The sequence below is a fragment of the Bos mutus genome, chromosome 21 (genome assembly GCF_027580195.1).
Source record: "Bos mutus isolate GX-2022 chromosome 21, NWIPB_WYAK_1.1, whole genome shotgun sequence".
Taxonomy (NCBI): domain Eukaryota; kingdom Metazoa; phylum Chordata; class Mammalia; order Artiodactyla; family Bovidae; genus Bos; species Bos mutus.
This window is the reverse complement of record NC_091637.1, coordinates 68443787-68469156: the sequence shown is the minus strand read 5'-3', so window position 1 is coordinate 68469156 and position 25370 is coordinate 68443787. Positions and strand designations below refer to the sequence as shown.

At 69.1% G+C, this 25370-nt stretch overlaps 1 protein-coding gene across 2 annotated transcripts; it reads left to right on the top strand.

Moving 5' to 3' along the window:
• The first annotated feature begins 3849 nt into the window (after positions 1-3849).
• On the top strand, positions 3850-25076 carry JAG2 (jagged canonical Notch ligand 2). Of its 2 annotated transcripts, XM_070358096.1 has the most exons (26): positions 3850-4015; positions 4186-4536; positions 11422-11479; positions 12824-13075; positions 13272-13332; positions 16189-16319; positions 16458-16577; positions 16699-16812; positions 17017-17130; positions 17244-17357; positions 17437-17483; positions 17581-17751; positions 18591-18741; positions 19042-19194; positions 19268-19381; positions 19682-19795; positions 19894-20007; positions 20130-20246; positions 20681-20708; positions 20812-20897; positions 21267-21380; positions 21472-21587; positions 21933-22181; positions 22667-22798; positions 23414-23570; positions 23828-25076. In XM_070358096.1, the coding sequence occupies exons 1-26, from the start codon at positions 3950-3952 to the stop codon at positions 24301-24303; spliced, it is 3720 nt and encodes a 1239-aa protein (XP_070214197.1). In that variant the 5' UTR covers positions 3850-3949; the 3' UTR covers positions 24304-25076. The 2 variants fall into 2 exon arrangements, with proteins under 2 accessions (XP_070214197.1, XP_070214199.1); XM_070358098.1 differs by lacking the exon at positions 17244-17357.
• Positions 25077-25370: the final 294 nt, after the last annotated feature.

The window sequence follows — 25370 nt, the reverse complement described above, 5'->3', positions numbered from 1 at the left end:
AGGGCCCCCTGCCCTCCTGTGCTCCCTGCCTGCCCCGGGCCAGCGGGCACTTTAGTTCCTGCTGGCCTGGGGGCCGTGTGTGGCTGAGCCCCTCCAGGAGCGGCTCAGAGCCCATGGCCCCCGAGTCTGGCCCTTGGGGCCCCCTAGGGTGGCTGCACCCAGGAGGCCCACTCAGGCAGCACCACCTGTGTGCAAATGCCGGCTGTGACCCAGGTGGGACGGCCCGGGTGGGGTGTCCTGGGAGCCCAGCCCGGCAGTGGGGTGCTGTGGGGGCGGTGCTCGGGCCGAGGTGTGGAGCCGGCGGGGTGGTGCCGTGCTGGGGTTCCGAGCGCCAGCACTGCCCTCTCAGAGGGGCCCTGAGGGCGGCCCTGGGCCGGGATGTCCGGAGAATCTGAGGCAGGGGCTCTGCCCAGCCTGGGGCTGCCCCATCCCGCCCGCACCTTCCACCTGCCGCTGCCCACCTCCTGAGCTCCACTGCCTGCCCACTCAGAGGGGCCTCTGCTGGGCCCCGGGTGGGGCTGGGGGCCCTCTGCCCTGGGGAGCACATGGGCTTCGTCCTGGCAGGACAGGGCCCTGGTCTTGGGTGCAGTCCAGCTCCGCACTCTGCTCGGCAGCCCGTTGAGGCAGGTCAGGAGGCACTGCCGGGCCTAATGGAGCTGGCATCGATTTCCTGGCAGTGTGGTGGGGGGGGGGGCTGTAACCGGAAACTCCCCTCCCTGGCCGCTATATTTAGCACCACAAAACACGGGCGGAAGTAGCTCACTCAGCCCCACCGGCTCTGTCCACATGCCCGGCAGCGGGTGCCCAGCCTGGTCCTGAGCAGCCTGGCAGGGCTGAGCCGCGCCCCCTCCACATGTGCCTTGTCTGGCGCAGAGTGATGCCTACCCCAGAGTCTGCCTGGAGGGCCCCTGGGGCAGGGGACTCAGAGAGGGAGCCCTTGGGTTAGGGGGCGGGTGGGGCTGGGACACTGAGCGGAGTGTGACCCAGGGAGCCCTAAACTATGCCGGGGTCTTCCTGGAAGAGGCGGGAGCCTGGCTGTCTCTTGAGTCTCAGCCCTCTGGCTCCCCCCCCGCAACCATAGGAGAGGACCCCTGTAGGAGGATCGCCCGCCCCGCAGCCCCAGCCCCGGCCCCTTCCTCAAGCAGCCAGCGTCCTGCCTTGAGCATCTCCTGGGTCCATTTTGTCCAGGCTATGGCTCCTGGGAGGGAGAGGGTGGGGAGAGGGGACCATGAGGGGCGTCTGTGGCCTGCAGGGGCCATCCTGGGCAGGGAGGCAGGGAGCCCACTTTGCTCCCAAAGGGCCTGGATGGAAGCAGAGGGGCCCGGACCCCTGTCTCCCTGTGTTGCAGGGCGGGTGGGGTCTCCCTGGGCCCCAGGGCGGCTCTGTCCCCTGACAGGTCGAGCTGGAATCTGGAGGTGGGCTAAGCATCCCTCACTGCTGCCTTCGAGCCAAGACAGCCCCGAGCAGGGCAGGGCCTCCGCCCAGAGCAGCAGCTCCTGGGACTCGTGGCCCAGCCGCCAGGGTCAGCCACGGCGTCCCGCGGCACATCCCGGCCGTCCGCTTCTCCTGCAACTGGCCGCTGGCAGGAAGCTTTGAGGTGGACAAGGGAGGAGCACAGAGGGCGGCAGCGGCTGGGGGGCTGCTGTTCTCCAGATTCCACCTCTCACTCGTGCCGGAATTGCCCCCTCGGCCCCTCCACGGCCAGGACCCTGCCAGGCCACCGGCCCCTCTCGTTTGCTTATGGCCTCCCTGTCCGACCTCACCCCGTGCTGCCCTTCCCCCCTACAGCCAGGGATCTTGGTGACAATGTAAGTCACAAATGTGCAGCCCAACCCAGCTCAGCTGCTTTCTGTGACTTCCCGTCAGTCTTCGCAGGAAGGCTCGCCAGGCCGGCCCAGCACAGCCGGTGCTTGCCACTCCTTTCAGCCTCCCCAGGCCCTCACCTGCTCTGCCAGGGCGAGTCCTCCTCCTCAGCCCCAGGGCCTTTGCATGTGCTGTTTGCAGCCACTTTCCCTGGCCGACCCTGGCCTGCCCACTGGGTTTGAGCAGGCCTACTGGGCAGGGTACCCCCACGTGCCTCACTCAGTACAGTTTGCTGTTCTGTGTTGTTTAAGTTCTCTGCCCACTCCACCAGCCCCACTGGGAACCACTCACGGGTGGGTGGGCAGGGGCTGTGTCCACCTTGCTCATGGTTTGAGTAAGTGCTGGAGGACAGTGGGTAGTAAGGCAGCAAGCAAGGGCCAGGATGGAGCTCTGCCCCTGGGATGGTGCAGGGGCCGCTCGTCCCTGATGCGGCCAGCAGGACTCCGTCCCTGCCCTTGGGCCAGAGCAGGGGGGCGGGGAGCCTCTCTCCATGAACCCCCTGCCCCCACAGGCGGTAACCGCTGCCCAGGAAGCAACTGGAAGGCTCTGAACAGCGCTCACATTCCCTTATTTGGTGGGGGTCGCTGTGCATGGCGGGGCCTGGCTTGTGTCCTGCCCCCTCCCAACCTACAGAGGAGCTCAGGTCAGGATGGGTGTTTGGAGGGAGCAGTCAGGCCCAGCTCTTTAGGCTCCTAGGGGCTGGACCTCTGGCCTGGGCAGTGAAACCAGGGCCGCGGGCAAATTTGCGGGAGGAGCCAGGGATGGAAGAAAGCCCAGTTGCTACCGGGGTTGGGCGGGGAAACCCCTTTGGACCAAATTGGTATCCCTAACGGCCAAGGCGATCTCCAGCCTTGGAAGGGACCCTGTTTGGCAGAGAGGAAGGGGTGTTTGGAGACCCGGAGCCTTGGCATGACTCCGGGGAGGTGAGGCGAGGTTACTCCAGGAGAGGGCAATAAGGCGATGAGGGGGTGGGATACGGGGGCCTGGCGACCAGGACAGCAGCCGCAGCCTCTCTGGGCGGCCTTCACTTTGTCCTTTGGGGCTTGCACCACCGTCCTTTATTCGCACCCTCGTCCGCGCCCAAACCACGACCCCCATCCCGGACGTTCCTCGGATGTCCCCTCTGCCACCAGAGTAGAGCTGGACACGGGCCGCGCAGAAGAGCGTTAGTTCCGTGGCTTCCGACCTGCGGGCAGTGGGGCGGGCGTCCGAGGGGAGCAGCGCCCCCTGCGGCGGGAGTGGCGGGGGAGGTATTCCCGGGGGCGGGGGCACGTAGTAGGGCCGCGCCCGCCCCAAGTAGGATAGAGCCCTGATTTGTGCAGGAGGCAGCCTCTTCCCTGGGACCGCGAGGAGCGCGGCGGCGGCGGCGGCGCACCGGTGGGAGGGGACCGCGGCGGTGACCTCAGGGGGCGCCCCACCCCCTGGCTCCGGAGACCCGGCGGGGCTCCGGCGAGGCGCGGCCGCGTTGGGGCGCCGGGTCCCGCTCTCCTGGCTCCGGCCGAGGCGCTAGCGGAGGCCCCACCGCTCGGCCGCCGGGCGCCCCGCGAGGCGCGCGCCGGGCCCAGGCGCTGACAGGAGGCGCCCTCCGCCGCCTTTAAATCCCGGGCGCCCCCGGCCCCCCCGCCCCACCCCGTGGCGCGGCCCCGCCCCCTCATGCATATGCAGGTGCGCGGGTGACGAATGGGCGAGCGAGCTGTCAGTCTCGGCCCGAACTTGTCGGCTGCGGGCGAGCGCAGCGCGGGCGCGCAGAGCCGAGGCCCGGAGCGCTGCTGCCGCCGCCGCCGCCGCCGCTGCCGCCGCCGCCGCCGCCTCCGGGAGGGAGCCGGGTCGGGCCCGAGCGCCGCCGCCTGCGAGCCCGAGCGCCGCCGCCCCCCTGCGCGCCCGCCGCCCCGCGCGCCCGCCGCCCGCGCCCGCGCGGCGCCGCCTCGACCCGCCCGCCGCCGCCGCCGCCGCCGCCGCCGCCGCCTCTGCTGCTGCCGCGCCGCCGGCGCTCGGAGGGCGGGCGGGCGCGCGGGCGCTGGGAGGCCGGGGCCCGGCGCGCAGGGGCGGCGGCGGCGGCGGGCCGGCGGGCGGGGTCGCGGCGGCGATGCGGGCGCGGGGCCGGGGCGCCCTGCCCCGGCGGCTGCTGCTGCTGCTGGCGCTCTGCGTGCAGGTGAGCAGGGGCGCGGACGGGGCGCCCCGCGCCGCCCTCGGGGCCGGCGGCACCGCCCGCGGGCGCCGCGGTTCGGAAGCCCTCGGGGCGGCCCGGCGGGCGGGGGCGGGGCGCGCAGCGGGCGACCCCGGCCCGCGCCTCCCCGCGCTGTCCCTCCGCCTTATTTTTAGGCGGCGCGGCCCATGGGCTATTTCGAGCTGCAGCTGAGCGCGCTGCGGAACGCCAACGGGGAGCTGCTGAGCGGCGCCTGCTGCGACGGCGGCGGCCGGACGACGCGCGCGGGGGGCTGCGGCCACGACGAGTGCGACACGTACGTGCGCGTGTGCCTCAAGGAGTACCAGGCCAAGGTGACGCCCACGGGGCCCTGCAGCTACGGCCACGGCGCCACGCCCGTGCTGGGCGGCAACTCCTTCTACCTGCCGCCGGCGGGCGCGGCTGGGGACCGGGCGCGAGCGCGGGCCCGGGCCGGCGGCGACCAGGACCCCGGGCTCGTCGTCATCCCGTTCCAGTTCGCCTGGCCGGTAGGTGCTGCTCCTCCCGCGCTGCCCTCTCCGGGCGCCCGGCCCCACCCTGCCCGCGGCCCCCCGGCCTCCAGGCACCCCCCCCCCCCCTGGCTCCCCGGCACCTGCGGCCCCGGCTCCGCGCGCGAGCCGCGCGCGCCCGGGCACGGTGGGGCGGGGCCGGCAGGGGGCGCCTGCCTCGGGGTCCGCGCCCGGCCACGTGGGCGCGCGGGGGTCTCAGCGCGGCGGGGTGGCCGCGGCCCGCGTGCGGGGCGGCCCGCGGCGTGTGCCTGCGTCGCCCTGCGCGTGTCTGTCTGGGTGCGGAGGCGCGGCCGGGCGCCTCGGGCCCGGGCAGGCCGCGCAGGCATGTGCACCGCGCGTGCTGGGGCTGGTCCGGGGCAGGCCCCGGCGGAGCCGCCCGGGCCCGCGGCCAGCCTGCGCCCGCCCTGCCGTTTCCTGGATGGGTGGGGGTGGGGGGCTGCTCAGGCGGGGGCCGAGGGACCTCGTGCTCGTGGGTTGGTGGCAGCCTTTGCCGCTGGTCCAGACCCGGGGAGCCAGCCTCGAGGGGCCTTGGTGCTGTGATTCTCTGTTAAGCACCTTTCTGTCTTGCATTTTGGGTTTTGTTTGTTCTTTCTGGAGAAGGAGCTTGAGGTCCGCCTGTCAGACAGGAGCCGTGGACCTGGGAATGCTGGCAGGGATGTGGTCCATCTCAGTGGGCTGTCCTGGGCCCCGGTGGGTGGGGGCTGCGGCAGGCCAGGCCTCCAGCTGCCCGATGTGGCCCGAAGCCTGGCCTCCCGGGTCTTTGTGCTGTGCGCGCAGGGAACTGGGTGGGGGCAGGGAGGAGAGAGGCCCCTGCTAAGTGGGGTCTCAGGGTGCAGAGGCAGGTCCGGGCAGCTGGGGTGTGTCTGTGTGTGGACAGTGCCCAGAGCAGGGTGCCAGGCTGACTGAGGGACTGTCCTTCTGACCAAGGACCTCTGGCTCGGCCAGCCACTGGGAGGCCACAAGAACATGCCCACCTGGTGCCGTGGTTCTGAAAGAGACTGGGGGTTGAGGCCAGGCTGAGGTTGGCCCCCCACTGCCCCCCCGCCCCCCCAGCTCTGAGCCCCGTGCTGGCACCTCCTCCATATCGTATCCTAGGCCAGGAGGCCTCACGGCTACCCCCTCCCCCTGCTTCCTGACCCCTGGCCACAGCCCTGCCCCCACGTACCTGGGGCCTCTGCAGTCTCCCTGGACCCCCAGGCCGCAGGTGGGGAGTGTGTCCCTGGGGTGGAACAGGCGGGAGGCAGGGGCAGGCTGGGAGGCCCCGGGCGCTGGGATGAGCCCAGCCCCCTCGCCCCCGCAGTGGGCGGCAGGCAGGTCTGAGCAGGGCCCGCAGCCTGTCATCTGCGCTTGGGCTCGGGCCAGCGCGGTTCGAAATCGCTACCTGAGGATGTGTTTTCTGCTCGAGTTGGCAGCCGTGGGCATGGGGGCAGGGAGGCCTTGCAGGAATGTGGCGGGCCGACGCGTGTCCCTCACGCTCTTGGTCCCACCGGCCGGCCAGGCATGGAATGGGACGGGGCAGGCCCGGGTCTCCCAGGCAGGGGCCTGCAGACCAGGGGCAGGTGCTGGGCCAGGTCCCCGCCCTCCACTTTGCTGGGCGCACCCAGGAGGGGCTGGTGGCCCAGCCCGTGGTGAGGGTGGGGCAGCGGGGTAGCTGTGCGTTTGGGGGGCCGCTCCTGTCTCCCCCTCCGCACGGGTAGCGTGGCCTGGCTGCCGGGCCCATGGCCCGTGTAGTGATGCCAGTGCCCTGGTATTTCCGCTCGGCCGGCAGCGGCCTTGTGGCTGCACTGCCTCTGCCCCCTGCGAGTCCAGCTCCATCCCGTGAGCTGGCACGAGTTTGGAACCCGGTGCGCCCACTATGGCCCTGGGGACTCAGGAGGGGCTGGGCCCTGCCTCAGGAGCTTCACGTGAAAGGGCGGGGCGCAGGGGCTTCTGTCCAGGACCCTGGAGCAGGTCGTGTGCGCAGGGCCTTGGAAATGGCGGGGGGTCCAGGAGTGTGGGGAGCCAGCCTGCGCCTGGCCCTGGCTTTGGAGAGGGCGGACCAGGACCTACTTTGGGCTCTGCACTCTCCAGCCCTTCCAGTGACCTTCAGGCAGTCCTGACCCACCCCCCCACAACTGCCTTCTCGTTCTATCCTGGTGCCCCAGGCGAGGCACCTGGGGGACTCTCTGCACCCGTACCTGGCTGCGCGGGCCCTGGAGTCCCCGTGTTGTCTGCTCTGCGTGGTTTCAGGTTGGACTCGGGCTCAGGTTTCTGGAAAGAGGTGTGTCCAGGGTCTTGGGTGAGGGGAGGGGAGGGCAGGTGCGGGCAGTCTGGGTGTGGGACTTCCCCTCCTCTCCTGATCCCCCCCATGGATGCCCCCACGTGTCCTACCGGTCCCCAGGAGATGGATGACACCCGGTTGGCCCTGGCAGCTGGCTCGTAGCCAACAAGGTGGAGGCCATGTTTGATCACGTGTGTGTGTGCCCTCCCTGGGTGAGTCAGTGGCTACTGGGGGCTCACGGGGGCCTGGGGGGCCTGGCCAATGGAGGCGCAGCGTGGCCCTGGGGCCTCCTGCTGACTGAGGGCCTGCTGCCCAGCTGGAGGCCATGCCTGCCTCCTTGGCTCACATTCTGGTTCCAAGACCTCAGGACCTGGCCTCCAGGTCTAAGGCCCCATCCTGGTATGTGCACTGTGTGTCTGCGGGGTGACTGCTGGCCTGGGGGGGCTGCGGCGGCTCGTGGAAGGCCAGGCTGGAGTGAGAGGAGGACCAGGGACCCGTGCGTTGTGCTCAGGGGTCGGCAGGGGGCCTTGGGCCAGTCAAGGGCCTGCACATCCAAGGGTGCGGCCTGGTGGGATGCGCACGCTGGCATGAGCGCCTTTCCGCGGTGGGCTGGGCCAGGGGCTGCCCCTGGGGCACATCCAAGGGTGCGGCCTGGTGGGATGCGCACGCTGGCGTGAGTGCCTTTCCGCGGTGGGCCAGGCCAGGGGCTGCCCCTGGGGCTGTCCTTGACGGTGTGAGATGACGTCTTCCTGGTGCTCCCTGCCCCCCGAGGACCCACGGCTGGTGTGGGGCGAAGGCGGCCCCGGCCCCTTCCCCGCGCGGTGCCTAGGGCTGCTGCCTCTTTTGTCCGTGTGGGGGCTCACTTTCCCTTCCTTCCTGTCCCAGGGGCCAGGGGTCCCGCTCAGCAGAGGCTCACCTGCCTCGGATCAGGGGTCTTGGCCCAGGCGTTGGTACTGGGGCTGTAGGGTGGGGCTCTTGGGCAAAGAGGGGCCCCAGACGGGCAGTGCCAGCCAGTGGGCACTCAGAGACAGGCTAGGGCTTTGTCCCTGGGCCCTGAGGGGGCGGAGCTGAGAGTGAGGCTCCACCGTGGAGAGGGGGAGGTCACTGGGGGGTCTGGGCAGGGGCTTCTGGAGGAGTTGTGGCTTCCGGGGACCCTCCCAGGGGTCGTGTCTGGGTGAGGGCGGCCTGGGCCAGCGAGGGGCTTCTTGGTGGAGACAAATGCTTGTAATCCTCAGGCCTGAGCCAGGGTCCGCGGCCCCAGGCCTCGTCACGCGTCCTGGTATGACCAGGGTCCATCTGATCTTCGACTTCATGGTCCTGCCTGGTGCGTGTGACGAGGTGCTGGCAGGCTGTGTGCTGCTGGCTGCAGTGGGCTGGTTGGGCACGCTCAGGCACGGCCTGCCTGGTCCCCGGTGCGGAGCGTGGGCGTCCGGGTTCCCTTGGGGAAGCCTGCGGTCCAGTCCTCCTGTCGTGACCCCGCTGGGCCCAGCAGCTTGGGGAGAGGTGGCCCCCCCACTCCCCTGCGGTGACAATGGAGGCAGAGACCTGGGCCTCTGCAAAGCTCAGGTTTCAGGAAACATATCTTCGCTGAGAGCTCCTGGCGCCGCATCCTGCTCTGCTCCACGGGGGGCCCGGCTCGGATGCGGGGTCTGCGGGAGAGGAAGCAGGTGGGGCCCGCGGACCCAGGCTCTGCAGTCAGTGCTGCCTCCTGGGCCTGGGGTGCCCTGTGCCACTGGGGCTGCCGGCCCGTCATACTTTCTGAGGGTCGGACCGCGGGTCGGGACCTGGCCTTGGGGGTGGGCCAGGAGGACCCGCGGTCAGGATGGGGTTCTGGCGCAGGCAGGTTGGGGTGGGCTTTCTGGAAGAGGGAAGAAGGCCAGCAGGCTGGGGGCCTCTCAAGGTTGGGCAGGCTGGCAGCCCAGCTACGCTTGGCCAGGGGCCCTCCTGTTCTGTAGGGTCTTGGGTCCACAGAGCCCGGCCAGCCCGTGGCCCACGAGGCTTGTCCCTGGGACAGAAGGCTGCTCTTTGCAGAGAGGAGACTTGAGTCCTGGAGGCCAACTGGGAGGAGGCGGAGGCCCAGCCTGGCGCCCTGCCCCCCAGCTCAGGTTCTCCCCAGGTGCCTCCCTGCCGCCCAGGTGCAGGAGCGCAGCTGGCGGGCGGCGGGGCCCTTGTGGGTGGGCGGGCGGGCGGGCACACGTCCCCTCAGGGGCAGGTAACCGGAGCCTCGGGTGCTGGTGAAGGTGACGGTAACCCTACCTGGGTGGCTGGCGTGGGGTTTCCTGGGAGCCAGGAGGAGCTCCCTGCTTTCCGAAGCGCAGGTGCTGGGAGGTGGGCTCTCACGCCCTGTGGGCTGGGCACCCTGGGGCCGGGGCGCTCCTCGGCCTGCCTTGCAAGGGCTTCAGCCCTGGGCCCTGCCCCGCCCCCTCCCATGCTCTCCCTCATGGCCCGTGTGGCCAGGATGCCCGCTGAAGCCCCAGGAGCCCCTGGCCCTCACTCACACCCACCTGGCAGCTACCCACTCTGCTCAGCGCTGGCACCACAGTTGGCACAGGGGCCAGTGGTCCCGCAGTCTGACCCTGAGACCTGTTCCCCGCATTGCTCCTCTTCCAGCCGAAGGCCCTGCCTGTGGTCCCCCTGCCTGGGATGCTTCCTCCCAAGCACCCTCCCCAAAGCCTACCCTGACACCCTTTAGTACAGCGGCTTCTCACCCATCCACTGACCCAGAGGCAGGCCTGTGCCTGGTGCATGCTGGGTGGGTGGATGGATGGATGGAGGATGGATGGGTGGGTGAGTGGATGGATGGTGGGTGGATGGTGGATGGATGAGTGGGTGGGTGGATGGATGGGTGAGTGGATGGATGGATGGTGGATGGATGGGTGGGTGGGTGGGTGGATGGATGGGTGGGTAGGTGGATAGATGGATGGATGGATGGGTGAGTGGATGGATGGTGGGTGGATGGTGGATGGATGGACGGATGGGTGGGTGGGTGGCTGGCTGGGTAGGTGGATGGATGGGTGGGTGAATGCATGGATGGATGGGTGGGTGAGTGGATGGGTGGGTGGATGAATGGATGGATGGGTGAGTGGATGGATGATGGATGGGTGGATGGTGGATGGATGGATGGGTGGATGGTGGGTGGATGGATGGGTGGGTGGGTGGATGGGTGGGTGGATGGATGGATGGGTGGGTGTGTGGGTGGATGGGTGGATGGTGGATGGATGGATGGGTGGATGGGTGGGTGGATGGTGGGTGAAGTGAGTGCTTGCTGGGGAGGAGCTGGGTGCTCCAGCTGCACCCAGGAGTGGAGTGACCCGGGGAAGGCTGGCTCGTGGGGTCATTCCAGGCAGAGGGAGGACGTTGTGTGTGCAAGGGCTCCGTGGCGGGGTCGTGCTGGATGCCTGTGGGGAGCGCGGGAGCCGCAGGCAGCCCCAGGAAGGCTCTGGGCAGTGGGGGAGATGTGGACAGAGCTCTGAGGGTCCTTGGGGCTCCTGTGGATGGGGGAGCGGAGGCCGTGGTGGCTGCTGGGGACCCTTGAAGGAGGCGGGCAGCCTGGACCAGGCCTGATGGCCTGGCGGCCGGCGCTGACAGCAGGGAGGCAGGGGTTTCGGGGACCCTCGGGAATAGGATTCACAGCCTGGGGTTGGCCCCATGGGGGTGGGGTTTAGAAGGGTGGACGATGGCGTCTTCTTTCCTGCCCGTCTTCTCTGGGCAGCTGCTGGGGTAGGGGGGCTCTGGGCAGGGGCAGCCGCGGAAGTGAGGGGGTCCCGGGCAGGGAAGGCATGGGGAGGGGGTCGCTGCCTGTGCCTGGTGGTCTTTGTAGGGTGGGGTAGGGCAGAGGGTGGTCCTGGGCTGCTCAGTGATGCTACCCTGTCACTCACCGCATCCCTTGCCTGGGACACAGGGCCAGACAGTGGGGGGCAGTGAGCACTGCTGAGGCTGCCTCAGGCCGTCCCTGGGCCTCAGTTTCCCCATCTGTGAAGTGGGGCCGCTTTTCCTGGACCTTCACTAAGGGCTTCCCTGGTGGCTCAGCTGGTAAAGAATCCACGTGCAGTGTGGGAGACCTGGGTTCGATCCCTGGGTTGGGAAGATCTGAAGAAGGGAATGGCTACTCATTCCAGTGTTCTGGCTTGGAGACTTCAGGACTGTCTAGTCCACGGGATCACAAAGAGTCGGACACGACTGAGCAGCGTTCCCTTTCACTGTGAGCTCGCGTGTCCCACGGCAGCTCCAGTGCTCGGGCCACCCAGGTCGGCCCCGCAGCCTGGTGACTGGGCATCAACTCTCCCAGTGGGCTTGGAGGACCCTGGGCTCCCACGCGACCCCCTCTGGCCCCAGCCCACCCGAGACCTCAGGCTGAGGCCACTCGGCTGTGCCCGCCCTCTGCCCGCTGCCCCATGTGGGTCACTGTCTCTTCTGCAGCCTGACCTGGTCTGCTGGCTGGCAGGCTGCAGGAGCCCAGAGTCCAGGCCCCTGAGTCTCTGTGAGCTGGAAGGAGCAGCGTCCCTGCTCTGGGGGGTCATCTCGGGGTCTGGGCCGAGATGGAAGAGGGGGCTTGGCCGGCTGGGGTGGGCGGAGGAGCCTGACCCGCCCTCCCCGTCCCACAGCGCTCCTTCACCCTCATCGTGGAGGCCTGGGATTGGGACAACGATACCACCCCGGATGGTGAGTCAGCCCCTGAGGGTCCCCGGGGGGCTGCCTACAGGGCCTCCCTCCTCACGGAGACGCGCGTAGCCAGGCTCCTGGTCCTCTGCTTGCTGGGGCAGAAGGCACACAGCGGGCAGGGAGCCGCCTCTGCCCTGCAGGTCTCTGCCCCTCTTGCCCTGGCCGCCAGGATGCCCTGCTGCGCTCGGGACTTGCTTGTGCTGCCCTGGCTTCGCCTGTGTTCTGGCAGGAGGCCTGCGTCCTCCTCGAGGTCCCGCACCTGGGCCGTCCCTGGCATTCTTGTGACCTCCTGCTGATACCCAGACCCAAGGCCGGTCTTCTGGGGCCTGGCCGTGGCTCAGTGGGGTGGGTCACCGCCGAGAGCTTTCTCTGGCTGTGTGGGCCCCTCTCCGCCCTGGTGAAGGGCTCGGTGGGCCTCTTTGGAGGCCTAGCTGCTGGCTGGCCTGCCTTGCACAGAGTCCACAGGGCCTGTGGTGGTGGGCAGAGGTTCCTCGCAGACAGGTAGGGGACAGCCAGTGCCAACAGCCCAGAGCCTGTGGGCAGGGGAGGGGTTGCCATGAGGTTAGCGGGCCAGGGTCAGCTCGTGGAGGCCGCGTGGCTCCTGTGAGGACACCGGCTTCTTCTCCGAGGCGGGTTGCTCAGCCTGCCGCGTGGAGGGTGGGTTGCAGGGCCAGGGTGGAGACAGGTGGGGAGCTTTGTGTAGCAGTCAGGGTGCTGGGACCAGGGGTGGCCTGTGGGGTGGGCGGGGTTCTGCTCGCTCCGAAGGTCGAGGCCCGGGGCCCGCTGACTGGGTGGCCGCGGGGCGGAGAGACTGTCGTGGGGATGGGCTGGAGCGCTGTTTGGACGCTCTGTGTCTGGACAGCGTCAGATGGGCAGCTGGATGCTGGGTTAGACCAAGCTGGGTCCCAGCAGTGGAGATGCCATGGGAACACAGAGGGGCGGGCGGAGAGCAGCGGTCAGTGGAGCCGGCTGTGGGGTGAGGGTTCTTAGCATTTTATTGCACCATCTTCTAAACCGGTACACGCGTGTAGGGAGACCCCGTGACCGTGGTTGCCAGCTCCGGCCACGTAGCAGGTTGGCTTGGAGGGAGGCCCAGCCCTCGGGTTGCCGGGTCCGTGGTCTCGGGCCCAGGGAGGCTCATCTAGAGACACGGCAGCAGTGAGTGCTGTGGCTCCTGCGGGGACGGGGCGGCCTTGACTGCAGCCGTGAGAAGCGTGCAGAGCCCGGGGCGGGGCGGGGCCTCGGGCAGGACAGGCTGGCCGCAGGCGCAAGCGGGAGGCCCCCCAGTCCTGCGCTTCCTGCGGGGCAGCGGCCGTGCCGGCTGACTGCTGCTCCCCCTCCAAGAGGAGCTGCTGATCGACCGGGTGTCACACGCGGGCATGATCAACCCCGAGGACCGCTGGAAGAGCCTGCACTTCAGCGGCCACGTGGCCCACCTGGAGCTGAAGATCCGCGTGCGCTGTGACGAGAACTACTACAGCCCCACCTGCAACAAGTTCTGCCGGCCCCGCAACGACTTCTTCGGTCACTACACCTGTGACCAGTATGGCAACAAGGCCTGCATGGACGGCTGGATGGGCAAGGAGTGCAAGGAGGGTGAGCGGGGCGGGGCTACGGGAGCACTGGGGGCATAGCGGAGGCCAGCGGAGGGCCAGGTGGGGGCATCGTGGAGGACGCACGGTGCCCCGCGGAGGGTGGGGGGCCACGCGGGGGGCTGTCCCCAGAGCCTGTGTCACGGCCGCAGGCCGGTGTGTGGCCGCTGCAGGGGTCTGTTTGCTCTCTCCGTTCACAGCCGTGTGTAAACAGGGATGCAACCTGCTCCACGGGGGGTGCTCCGTGCCCGGGGAGTGCAGGTGAGTGCCCCGCGCCAGGTCCTCTTTGCCTCCTGAGCGTGCACACACTCGCTCCCGCACAGAGTTGGCTGCACACAGGCGACGTGAGTGGGATGGGCCCTGCTTGTGTGCGGCTCACTGTTGGTGAAGGCCGCACGTGCTCTTGGAGCCCGAGTGTGCCCCAGGGCATGGACCAGCCTTGGTGGGCAGGGCCGCCACACATTCCACACCTCTGGTCTGGGCCGAGAGCCGCTCCAGGGCAGGAGTGCGCGGTCCAGGCGGTGCAGGGTGGTGCTCACAGGTGGGGAACGGGAGAGGCCTGGGGGTAGCCAGGAGGCCCCACGGGGCGGGCCAGGAGGCAGAGGCTGCTGTCCGGTGTGGGTGTGGGGGCCGCCCCCGTGGGCGTCCTGGGGCAGGAGAGTGGGGCTCGAGCGCCTTTGGTACCCTGAGCCACTGACGGGGCGGCCCCAGGCGCAGCGGGCGGGAGAGCAGCTGCTGTCGTGGGAGTGCTGCCCACCCTGCCCGGGTTTGTGGGAGGAGGCCTGGCTAGGGATGCACGTGGGCCGTGTGCGTACAGGCGGGGCGGGCAGGGCGGGGGAGCCAGCTGGGGTTCCTGCTGCTGCCGGTGGACAGCAAGGAGCTGGCAGGGGCAGGGGGTCCCAGACATGTTGGCGGGGGTTCAGAGGGAACCAGAGAGCCAGGGGTCTGGGCCGCAGACCTTGGTTGAGGGGCAGTGGAATCGCTGCTGGCTTGAGTGGGGTCGAGGGTGGGCGGGGAGGAGTGGGGGCTAGAAGGGGTGGGGGCGGCCAGGGGGCTCTCTACAGGGCGGGAGCCAGGTGGGTGCCAGGAGTTCGCCGATGGCCTGGGAGCTGGGCCCCGGGGACCAGGCGGACGCCCTCGGGGGTGAAGCCTTCAGGGGGGATGCCAGTTGACAGAGGAGCAGGGGGTGAGTGAAGCCTCCTCCCCACTCTGGGTCTGACTCATCAGGATTCCCTCTGGGAGGTGGGTGCATTTTCCGATAAGGACGCTGGGCAGGGAAGTTTGGTAATTGCCCCGCTGACTCTGGCTGGGAGGGCAGTGTTTGGGAGCCAGGATGGGGGCACCTTCTGTTCATCCTGCGGTGGCTGTGGCCTGGGAAGGGGTAAGTGGAGCGAATCTTCCAGTCCCGGGCAGGGAAGTGGGCAGGTTGCCCAGGGACCCGGCGTCAGGGTAGGGGGGGTTGTGTCTAGGGCTTCACCCACTCTGTCTGCCGGGTTTGAGCTGAGTTAAGTGGTGGTCTCAGAGCAGCGGGGCTGAGAGGTGCCCAGGGGCCTGGCCCGTGGCGGGCTCCCGTCTCAAGGGGCAGGCACCCCAGGAGCACCCTCGGTGTGGGAGACGGGGTGCAGGGCTGCTGTCTGCCTGGGGCAGGCCTTTCCTGCAGCCCTGCCCTCTGACCCAGGCGTGAGCCCCGGAGTCCGGCAGACCCTTCCCTGCTGGGTTGTGAGCGTGGCAGGGCTGGGGCCTGGCCCAGCCCTTGGCACCGAGCTCTTGGGGTGAGCTGTTGGCCCCGGGTGGCCAGTGACCGGGGCGGGCAGAGGGGAGGCTAGCGCTCCACTCCCCACGTGGGCCCTGTGGGAAGGCGGTGGGGGGCACAGGGCTCCCCGGACAGGGCCCTAGGTGAGCCCTGCTCGCCTCCCTCTGGCTCCGTGGGTGAGGCCCAGCTGCTGCTGGTGGCCCTGGGCTCAGGTTTCAGGACAACCCCCACCGGATGCCGCGGAGATGGCCGTGCCTTCCTGCCGCCTCCTCCCCGAGCTGCTGGAGCCGCAGGCCAGGAAAGCCGGGGCCACGGGGGCCTGAAGAGGTGGCCCCACCCAGGGCTGAGAGCACGCCCGGGGGACCCCTCTCACCTGGAGGGGGCCCGGGCTTGCATCCCCCGTCCCACACGCGCGTCTGGCCGGCCGAGTCCCTCTCGGCAGCCTCGGTTCCCTGTCCTGCACCACCAGCGTCCCTTCTGGGTGCCGGGGGGTCGGGGGCAGCCCAGGAAGGGCCGTGCCTCTTCCCTTTTACAAAAATAAATCCACGTGACGGGTGGTGGTGTGGACGTCACCCCATCCCACAGGACCCTTGAGTGCTAGGGGGGGTCCCCTTGGGGGTCCCGTCAGGGTGGGCCCCAGGGCGTTGAGCACAGGGCGCTGGCCTCTCTCCCTGGGGCTCTGGGCTCTCAAGGGGGCGGTGCTGATGGCCGGGGTGTCCCTCTGCGTCTCCTCCTGAAGGACTTCCCGGAGAGGATGCTGGCCCACAGTACGGGCAGGGCTGGCTCCTGGGGTTATGGCCTGAGAGCCCAGAGGTCTCTCGAGGCCAGGGAGCGGGTGATTCCTCCCTGGTCAGGAAGTGCCCTGGATCTGGCCTCTCACGGGGCTGGCCTGGGACAGCCCACGGGCCTCAGCGTCCCCATCTGTGAGATGCGTCCCTGCTGGGGCCTCGTGGAGAGAGTGACCGCCTCTGAGTCATAGGCGAGGTCGCGGGCTGTGCCCAGGGTTCCCGGCAGCAGGAGGCCTGTGCCCGCTGGCCTGCCGGCCCTGGCAGCACCTGGCCCTCTCATTCCCGGGGTCCCAGCAGAGCCTTCCTTGCCTGGCGCCTTCTCTGGGGGCCCCGCTCCGGCTGTGTCCCAAAATAGCTCCAGGAGGAGTGACTGGACAGCTGCGGCTGACCGTGCGCGGCCAGCGGCCGGGACTGCCCGTGACGTGCGGGCGGGGCCGCTCCGGTTCAAAGGCTGCGGCCGCTGGCCCTGGGGGCCCACGTGACGCTGCGCCATGTCCCCACGCCACCCTGGGCGTGGCCCCCGCTCGCGGGGTCTGCGGTCACACGCAGGGCCTCCCGGCCCTCTGCCTTCCCCAGGTGTAGCTACGGCTGGCAGGGCAGGTTCTGTGACGAGTGCGTCCCGTACCCCGGCTGCGTGCACGGCAGCTGCGTGGAGCCCTGGCAGTGCACCTGTGAGACCAACTGGGGCGGCCTGCTGTGCAACAAAGGTGCGGGGGGCGGCGGCCTGCCGTGGGGGGTGGGCGTGAGGGGTGGCCTGCTGTGCAACAAAGGCGCGGGGGGTGGCGGCCTGCCGCGGGGGCGGCGTGAGGGCCGAGGCCTGTCCCCTGAGCACCATCTACCCCCAGACCTGAACTACTGTGGCAGCCACCACCCCTGCGCCAACGGGGGCACGTGCATCAACGCGGAGCCTGACCAGTACCGCTGCGCCTGCCCTGACGGCTACTCGGGCAAGAACTGTGAGCGGGGTACGTCAGGGCGGCCACGGCTGGACCCACTCCTCTGGCCTGAGTGCAGCGGGGGTCGGGGGGGCCCTTGTGGAAGGTGGGGGCCTGGCCACCACACCCACCCCTGTGGTTCCCCATGCAGCCGAGCATGCCTGCGCCTCCAACCCGTGTGCCAACGGGGGCTCCTGCCACGAGGTGCCCTCGGGCTTCGAGTGCCACTGCCCGTCGGGCTGGAGCGGGCCCACCTGTGCGCTGGGTGAGAGCTTGCTCCAGGGCTTCTGGGGTCCCCAGCCTGCATTCCGGGGCTCAGGAGGGTAAGGGCGAGGCGGCCCATCCCTGTGGGGCTGGGGTTGGGGAGGAGCGAGGGGAAGACCCGGGTACTCACACTCCTTCCTGAGGGCCAGCTGCCCCCTCCTCCACCCTGCGATCATCCCTGCTCCTCCCCCTGGACTCTCCGCAGACATTGACGAGTGTGCCTCCAACCCGTGTGCGGCGGGGGGCACGTGCGTGGACCAGGTGGACGGCTTTGAGTGCGTGTGTCCGGAGCAGTGGGTGGGGGCCACCTGCCAGCTGGGTAAGGGGTCCCGCGGGCCGGGGTGTGTGTGCATGCTGTGCGCTGTGCTTGCGGCGGCTGCTGCGTGTGCTGCCAGGGCTGCGGGCCCATCGCCCCCCTTGTCTCGTTCACAGACGCCAATGAGTGTGAAGGGAAGCCGTGCCTTAATGCTTTTTCTTGCAAAAACCTGATTGGTGGCTATTACTGTGATTGCCTCCCGGGCTGGAAGGGCGCCAACTGCCACATCAGTCAGTATGGGTGGGCGGGCCGCAGGGGGCAGGGCTGGGGGCAGGGAGGGCCCGCTGTGACCTGCGCCTCTGCCCGCAGACGTCGACGACTGTCGGGGCCAGTGTCAGCACGGCGGCACTTGCAAGGTGAGGGCCTGCACACTTTGTGGGGGGTGCAGGCGTTGGGCTGCAGGTGCCTGAGGGCGGCTTTGGGAGGCTCACCCCACGCCCCGCACCTCCCCAGGACCTGGTGAATGGCTACCAGTGCGTGTGTCCACGGGGCTTTGGGGGCCGGCACTGCGAGCACCAGCTGGATGAGTGTGCCAGCAGCCCCTGCCACGGGGGCCTCTGTGAGGACCTGGTCGATGGTTTCCGCTGTCACTGCCCCCAGGGCTTCTCAGGGCCGCTCTGCGAGGTGAGGCCTATGCGTGCTGCCTGCCCCTCGGTCCCAGCAGCTGCCACGGGTGGCCCATCGAGTGGCCGGGAGGGGCCACGGTGGGGGTTGGCCCTGCAGCATGTCCCAGGCTCAATACTAGACCGAGACCCCAGCCCCAGAGTCCTGGCTGGGCAGGGCCAGGGGAGAGGCGGAGGGTCCCGGCTTGTCAGGACCAGCCCCTCCTGGTGGGGTGGCCTGGAGGCCTGGCAGGTCCACTGGCTACCCTGTGCCTTGGCTGGTTCTCACGCGGATGCAGGGCAGGTGGCCGTGACGGGGTGGAGTCTGCAGGCCCCTGAAAGAGGGGCCTTGGGGTGGGCTGGGGGTATCACTCTCGGGTCTGACAAGGAGAGGCTCACTCTTACACCCCCGCTGACCTGCTTTGTCTTTACCCGGGAGAGGAGTGAGCTGCGGGGTGTGAACACCAGATCCTGTCTTGTGTCCTGGAGCCTGGGGTGGTTCTTCAGAAGGACCCACAGCTGGGGCTCACAGCACCGTGGAGGCTGGAGGGGTGGCCGGGAGCTGGCCTTCCTGCCAGTGGGAGGGGCGAAGGCCGGATGCTGCCCCGGGAGGCCGCGGAAGAGGGCTGCCCCAGGGCGGGGCGGAGGGCGGGGCCTGGCCCACCCAGGTGTTTCCGGCCAGCTAGGGGTCCGGACGGGCTGAGCTGGGCCGTCCTCCAGGCTCCGTCTGCAGAGGCCTGGCTGGCTGGTCTGAGTGGGCCTGGGTCTCAGGGACCGCTCGTAGGGGCTGTGTGTAGAGACATGAGCCCGGGTCCATTGTCCGGTGCCAGCAGCACCCTCATGTTTGTCCCCACCTCACAGGTGGACATCGACTTATGCGAGCCAAGCCCCTGCCAGAACGGGGCCCAGTGCTACAACCTGGAGGGGGACTACTACTGCGCCTGCCCGGATGACATGGGCGGCAAGAATTGCTCTGAGCCTCGGGCGCCCTGTCCTGGCGGGGCCTGCAGGGGTGGGTGCGGTGGGTGGGGCCTTCAGGAGTGGGTGCTGTGGGCGGGGCCTGTAGAGATGAGTGTTTTGTAGGCGGGGCCTGCAGGAAAGGGTGCAGTGGGCGGGACTTGTAGAGGTGAGTGCATTGTGGGCGGGGCCTGCAATGGTGGGTGCGGTGGGCGGGGCCTGCAGGCCTGTGTGCAGCAGGGACGGGGCCTAAAGGGATGGGTGTAGTGTGGGCTGGGCCCGAAAGAGTGGGGTTGTGGCGAGGGGTGGCCGTGTTCTGCAGAGGTAGGGCTGACCCTTTTTGTCTCTGTGGCAGTGGTCGATGGCTGCGGGTTTGAGGCAGGGACCAGGGTGGCTGGCATGGGCCCCTCTGGCGTGTGCGGCCCCCACGGACACTGCATCAGCCAACCCGGGGGCAACTTCTCTTGTGTCTGCGACAGCGGCTTCACGGGCACCTACTGCCACGAGAGTGAGTAGCCGTGGACCAGGGCCGGGAGGGGGCCGGGCCAACTGGGGCTCCAGCTCACGCTCACCTCCCGCAGACATCGACGACTGCCTGGGCCAGCCGTGCCGCAACGGGGGCACCTGCATCGACGAGGTGGACGCCTTCCGCTGCTTCTGCCCCAGTGGCTGGGAGGGCGAGCTCTGTGACACCAGTGAGTGGGCCACACTGCCCCACTCTCGGCCGCAGGGCCTGTGCCTCCTGGTGCTGAGCGCGCCACGCCCCACGCCCGCACCGCACCCCGCCCCGCGTCCCGCGTCCCGTGCCCTGCGTCGGCCTGGCTCCATGTGTTGAGCCGCTGACTGGGATGCGGCACATAGAGAAGGCGGGCAGAGGGGTACACACGCTCCCTCCCCGCTCCTCTGCTGCTCCCTGGCCCACCCCGGTGCCTCCTCCTCCGGGCAGCCCTCCCTGAACGCCGGGGACCCCCGCTGACCGGCGTCCTCGCCCCCAGATCCCAACGACTGCCTCCCCGATCCCTGCCACAGCCGCGGTCGCTGCTTCGACCTGGTCAACGACTTCTACTGCATGTGCGACGATGGCTGGAAGGGCAAGACCTGCCACTCGCGTGAGTGCCCACCATGCCCTGCCACTCTGGGGGCTGCACTGCCTGCCGGGGCGCCGCCCGCTGCTCCGGGCAGCCTCTGAGTGGCTGTGTGCCCGCAGGTGAGTTCCAGTGTGACGCCTACACCTGCAGCAACGGCGGCACGTGCTACGACAGCGGGGACACCTTCCGCTGTGCCTGCCCCCCGGGCTGGAAGGGCAGCACCTGCACTGTCGGTGAGGGCCGGGGCTGGGCTGTGCCTGTCTGGGCCGAGGCCTGGGGCGGGGACCCCGGCCTGCCTGGCTCAGGTGAGAGCCCTTCCTTCTCTTTCTGCTCTCCTTCTCTGACTCCTTTGCAGCCAAGAACAGCAGCTGCTTGCCCAACCCCTGTGTGAATGGGGGTACCTGCGTGGGCAGTGGGGACTCCTTCTCCTGCATCTGCCGGGACGGCTGGGAGGGCCGCACCTGCACCCATAGTGAGCTCAGGGGTTGGCGGCACCAGGGGGCGGCTGTGGGCGTGGGCTGGTGTGGGCCCACCCCATCCCCTGCTTCCTTGTCCTGCCCCCACCCCGACTCTGCCCCATCGACCCACTCCTTGTGCTTGGCCGCGGAAGCCTGGTTGAACCCCTCTGACTCCCCTGAGCTTCCTCCCGTCGGTGCTGGCCCTTGCGCGTCTCCGGCCAGCCACTGTCTTGCTCACACAGTCCATTTTCCGCGTGGGTCTCCAGGACGGGCTGTCCTCCCAGAGCTGCCCTGGCCCCACATCCTCCAGCCTGGGCGTGGCAGGCTGGTGTAGACAGCGCGGTATCTGCTTGCCCTCCCCGTGTACCTGGGGCGCCCCCAACCGGGCACGGGTGGGTGCCTGGGTGGGGAGTGCCGGGCTCACCGTCCTCTCTCTCCTCAAATGCAGATACCAACGATTGCAACCCCCTGCCCTGGTGAGTGGTGGTGGTGGGCTGGCCTGCCCTGGGCTCCCCTGACCCCCGGTGGTGGGACGGCTGATGGGCTGGTCTGCCCTGACCCTTGCCCTCTCTTCTGCAGCTACAACGGTGGTGTCTGCGTGGATGGCGTCAACTGGTTCCGCTGCGAGTGTGCGCCTGGCTTTGCGGGTCCCGACTGCCGCATCAGTGAGGAGCTGGGGTCCCCACCCCGGGTGGGGTTGCGGGGTTCCCACTCTGGGAGCTGTTGGGGTCATTTGCATCCGCGGACCTCAGGGCGCACTGTGGTCACAGCCGCCTCCCCGCTCTGTCTGAGCCTCGGTTCTGCTGTTTGCTTCCCACCAGCAGTGGCTGGGGGGCACCCTGTCAGGGGCAGACCCAGCTTGGGTTAGCCGTTAGCTCCTAGAGGCAGATGGTGATAGTGACGGCGGTCTCAGGCCCAGCTCAGAGGCCCCTGGGGCCCCTGAGGCCCAGGCTGGCCGGGGCTGCTCTTTCTGCGCGGGCCCTGCTGCCCAAGCTGCTGCCTCGCTGACGCTGTGCCCGGCCCCTCTCCTGCAGACATCGACGAGTGCCAGTCCTCACCCTGTGCCTACGGGGCCACGTGTGTGGATGAAATCAATGGCTACCGCTGCAGCTGCCCACCTGGCCGATCCGGCCTGCGGTGCCAGGAGGGTAGGTGGGGGATGCCGCTGGCGAGGCCACGCTCAGGCTGGGGGGTCCGGGGGAGCCTTCTCTCCATGTGCCCCACTTCTCCCGCCCACAGTGATCGTGTTCGGGAGGTCCTGCTGGTCGCAGGGCGTGCCCTTCCCTCACGGGAGCTCGTGGGTGGAGGACTGCAACAGCTGCCGCTGCCTGGACGGCCACCGAGACTGCAGCAAGGTGTGGGGTCTGTCCACCCGCCCTGCGCGCTCCCACTGCCCTGCGGGTCTGCTGCCTCCGCGCCCCAGGCCTGCAGTCCCCATCATTCACCCCCAACCCTGTTGCTCACCCGGGGAGGATGTGGGGGGAGGGAGACAGGCGAACCTGGCCCCGGAAGACGTGGGCCACCCTGCTGTGCTGGGCTCCTTCACCGGGGGGCCCTGGCGGTAGGGGGCGCTCTGTTCACGGCACCGTGGGGCCCTGGCGGTAGGGGGCGCTCTGCTCACGGACTCATGACCAACGGTGTGCTTCTTCCCACATGGTGCCGTCCGGGTCTGCCTGTGGGTCCCGTCCGTGTGCCCCCAGGTGTGGTGCGGCCAGAAGCCCTGCCTGCTGGCTGGCCGGCCGGATGCCCTGAGCGCCCAGTGCCCGCCGGGGCAGCAGTGCCTGGAGAAGGCCCTGGGCCAGTGTCTGCAGCCACCCTGCGCGGCCTGGGGGGCATGTAGTGCGGAGGAGCCCGCGCTGCCCAGCACCCCATGCCAGCCGCGCTCCGGCCACCTGGACAACAACTGTGCCCGCCTCACCCTGCGTTTCAACCGTGATCAGGTGCCTCAGGTGAGCTGCCCGCGCCCTGGACGCCACCAGCGAGCAGGGCCCTGACTGCTGGCCTACTTCCTGTGGCCACTCAGATGGCTCGAGAGCCCTGCTGGCCGCCCGGCCCCATGCCTGCATGTGGTCGGATGAGATGGAGCGCTGGGCTCGGGGCAGCCGGGAGGGGCCAGCCTGGGCCGAGATGTCCACTCGTCCAGTCATTCCCAGGGCCTGGGTTGCAGGCGGCCTTCCCGTGAGGGCGGGGCCGGCCCGCGGCTCCATGGGCATTCTCACCCCACCCTCATCTCTGCCCATAAGGCCTTCTGGTCTCAGTACCGGCCCTGGCCACAGAGGCCGTCTGGGTTCTGGGTGGGGCTGCGGACCGCCGTGGGAAGCCAGGGCCCTTGCTTCCCCAGACAGGCTGTTGTGGCGTCCCGCCGCACACTGAGAGGCGGACCCCCTTGGGGCCGCGGTCGCTGCCCGCTGCTCACGTGCTGCCCACCCGGCAGGGCACCACCGTGGGCACCGTCTGCTCTGGCATCCGTGCTCTGCCAGCCACAAGGGCCGCGGCCCGGGACCGCCTGCTTGTCCTGCTCTGCGACCGGCCGCCCTCGGAGGCCAGCGCGGTGGAGGTGGCCTTGGTGAGTGCGGCCGGCGGGCGGCCACCTGTGTTCCACACCCGCGCCACTGCGGGTCCCACAGTGAACGTGCTCCTAGATGGGGTGTGAGTCGGCATCTCGGGGGTCGGGCGAGGCTGTGGTTTCTCTGGGTGCTGGTGTTGGCGTGGGAGGGGCTGGGTGGTGGAGGTGAGTTGGGCCAGCATCAGGGCAGTGGCGGGTTTATAGCCCTCTCAGGACTCCAGGCGTGGCCGGCTGGGGCTGGGACCCACCTGAAGGGCCGAGGTTCAGCGGGGTCTGTGGGAGTGCAGACCAGGCCATGGCCACCTCCCCGTGGCCTGCCCAGCGTAGGGCACCTCCAGGCTCTGCCAGAGCCCTCCTCCAGTGAGCCTCCTCCAGGGCCCCAGGCCCCCAGCCCCTGACGCTGCTCCAAGACCGCCGTGCTATGGGGCCGCAGGGTCTCTGCCCCTCCTCGCCACTGCCTGGACCGGCCAGCCGGAGCAGGAGTCTCGCACTCCCCAGGGCTGCACGCAGGGCCGGGCCGCTATCCCAGCTGCTGCCACAGTGGGGAGGGGTCACAGGCCTCCCGCTGCCCAGCTGAGTGCGCAGGCGGCCCCTCAGCACTGTTCTCTGCCACAGTCCTTCAGCCCGGCCCGAGACGTGCCGGACAGCACCCTGATCCAGAGTGCGGCACACGCCATCGTGGCCGCCATCACGCAGCGGGGGAACAGCTCGCTGCTGCTGGCCGTCACGGAGGTGAAGGTGGAGACGGTCGTTGTGGGCAGGTCCTCCACAGGTGAGCGGGAGGGGCGCGCCGCTTGGGCCCAGGGCGAGCGGGTGGGGTTCCTTTGGGCTTGGGGGGGTGGGGCTGCGGCCTCTGCCCGCCCTGCCCCATGGCCGACCAGCCCCGGGGACGTGGCAGCTCCTGTGCACCTGCCGGCGAAGGTTTCCCAGCCCAGCCCACCTCCCAGCCCTGATCTAGGGCCCTGCCCATCCCCACGAGCCGAAGGACTGGGCGTCTGGCCCTCTGACGTCTGGGTGCCCCCGCCCCAGGTCTGCTGGTGACGGTGCTGTGCGGTGTGTTCAGCGTGCTGTGTCTGGCGTGCGTGGTCGTCTGCGTGTGGTGGATGCGTAAGCGCAGGAAAGAGCGGGAGAGGAGCCGGCTGCCGCGGGAGGAGGGCCCCAACAACCAGTGGGCCCCGCTCAACCCCATCCGCAACCCCATCGAGCGGCCGGGTGGCCCCGGCGGCCCCAAGGACGCTCTGTTCCCCTGCAAGAACTTCACGCCACCCCCGCGCAGGGTGGGCGAGGCACTGCCCGGGCCGGCGGGGGCCGGCGAGGACGAGGAAGATGAGGAGCCGGGCCGTGGGGAGGACGAGTCCCCCGAGGCTGAGAAGTTCCTCGCGCACAAGTTCACCAAAGACCCCGGCCGTTCGCCCGGGCGGCCGGCCCGCTGGGCCTCAGGCCCCAAGGTGGACAACCGCACGCTTGGGGGCGTGAGTGCTGCCCGCCGCGCCGGCCGGGAGTAGGGCGCCAGGCCGCCCGCCGGCCATGGGAGGCCGAGGCCGCGCATAGTTTATTTTGTGTAAAAAAGAAAAAACACCAAAAGCAAAAAAACAAATGTTTATTTTCTACGTTTCTTTAGCCTTGTATAAATTATTCGGTGAGTGTCAGGCGGAAACCAACGGCGTGTTCTTGGAGAGTTGCTATTTTTGTAACGTTCCCGGTGCCGCACGCGTGTGTGGCAGGAGACAGTGAGGAGGCCTGTCCTCCCCAGGTCCGTGGACGTCTGTCCCAGAGGTGGTGCGCTGCTTACAGAGTCTTTCTTTATTCCTCATCTGGGTTCGCTGTGGCTCCAGGCCAAAGAGCCGGTGGGACCCACGGCGTCTGGCGTGGCCCGCGGCTGTCGGGGGCGCCTGCGGTGGCGGTGGGGCTGGGGATCGCCAGGGGGCCCGTGGCGGTTGGCATGGCCTGAGGCCGCGGGCAGACCCACCCCTCCGGCCCGCCGTCCTCGCCTGCGCTGCCCGCGACGCTCGCTCCAGAGATCTCTCAACTGTGCTTTCAGAAGTGCCCTTCCTGACTGCTCCGTCCCCCGGGCGGCGGCAGTACTGACGCTTGTGACAAGTGCCTTCTCACAGACTCTCCCTCGCGATTGTCAACGTCTGCCGCGGGCACCTGGCTGCTGCCCACCTGCCGGCCCCGGCCGCCCCTCCTCGTGAAAGTGCATTTCTGTACATATGTACATATTAAATGAATCACTCTGTATATTTGATTTAATAACTTAAACGTTTTGGCCTCCCTTGTTCTTCAGGTGCTGTTCCTTTGTTATGCAGACTGGGCGGGGCGGGGGGGGGCGCGGGCCACGCCAGGGACCCCTACCCCGGGGCCCCTCGGGTTCCCCACGTCTGTGAACACATGGGTGTCCATGCTGTTGACAGATGCCTTGTTGGAAATGGGGCGACGGAGGCGTTTTGCCTCTGGTCTGAGGTGAGAACACGTGGAAAGAGCTTTGTCAATGGTGTCAAGTCGCTTAGCAATGAAGCGCTGTCAGGATTTCAATGAATGAGGTCAAAGTTAGACAGCCCAAGGGCAAAGC

What these genes read in the sequence shown, in the direction of transcription:
- JAG2 (XM_070358096.1), top strand. Translation starts at nt 3,950, where the DNA reads ATGCGGGCGCGGGGCCGGGGCGCCCTGCCCCGGCGGCTGCTGCTGCTG. An exon ending in CGGGCCCACCTGTGCGCTGG is followed by an intron (nt 16,813 to 17,016) that starts GTGAGAGCTTGC and finishes GACTCTCCGCAG; the next exon opens with ACATTGACGAGTGTGCCTCC. An exon ending in TCTCAGGGCCGCTCTGCGAG is followed by an intron (nt 17,752 to 18,590) that starts GTGAGGCCTATG and finishes CCCACCTCACAG; the next exon opens with GTGGACATCGACTTATGCGA.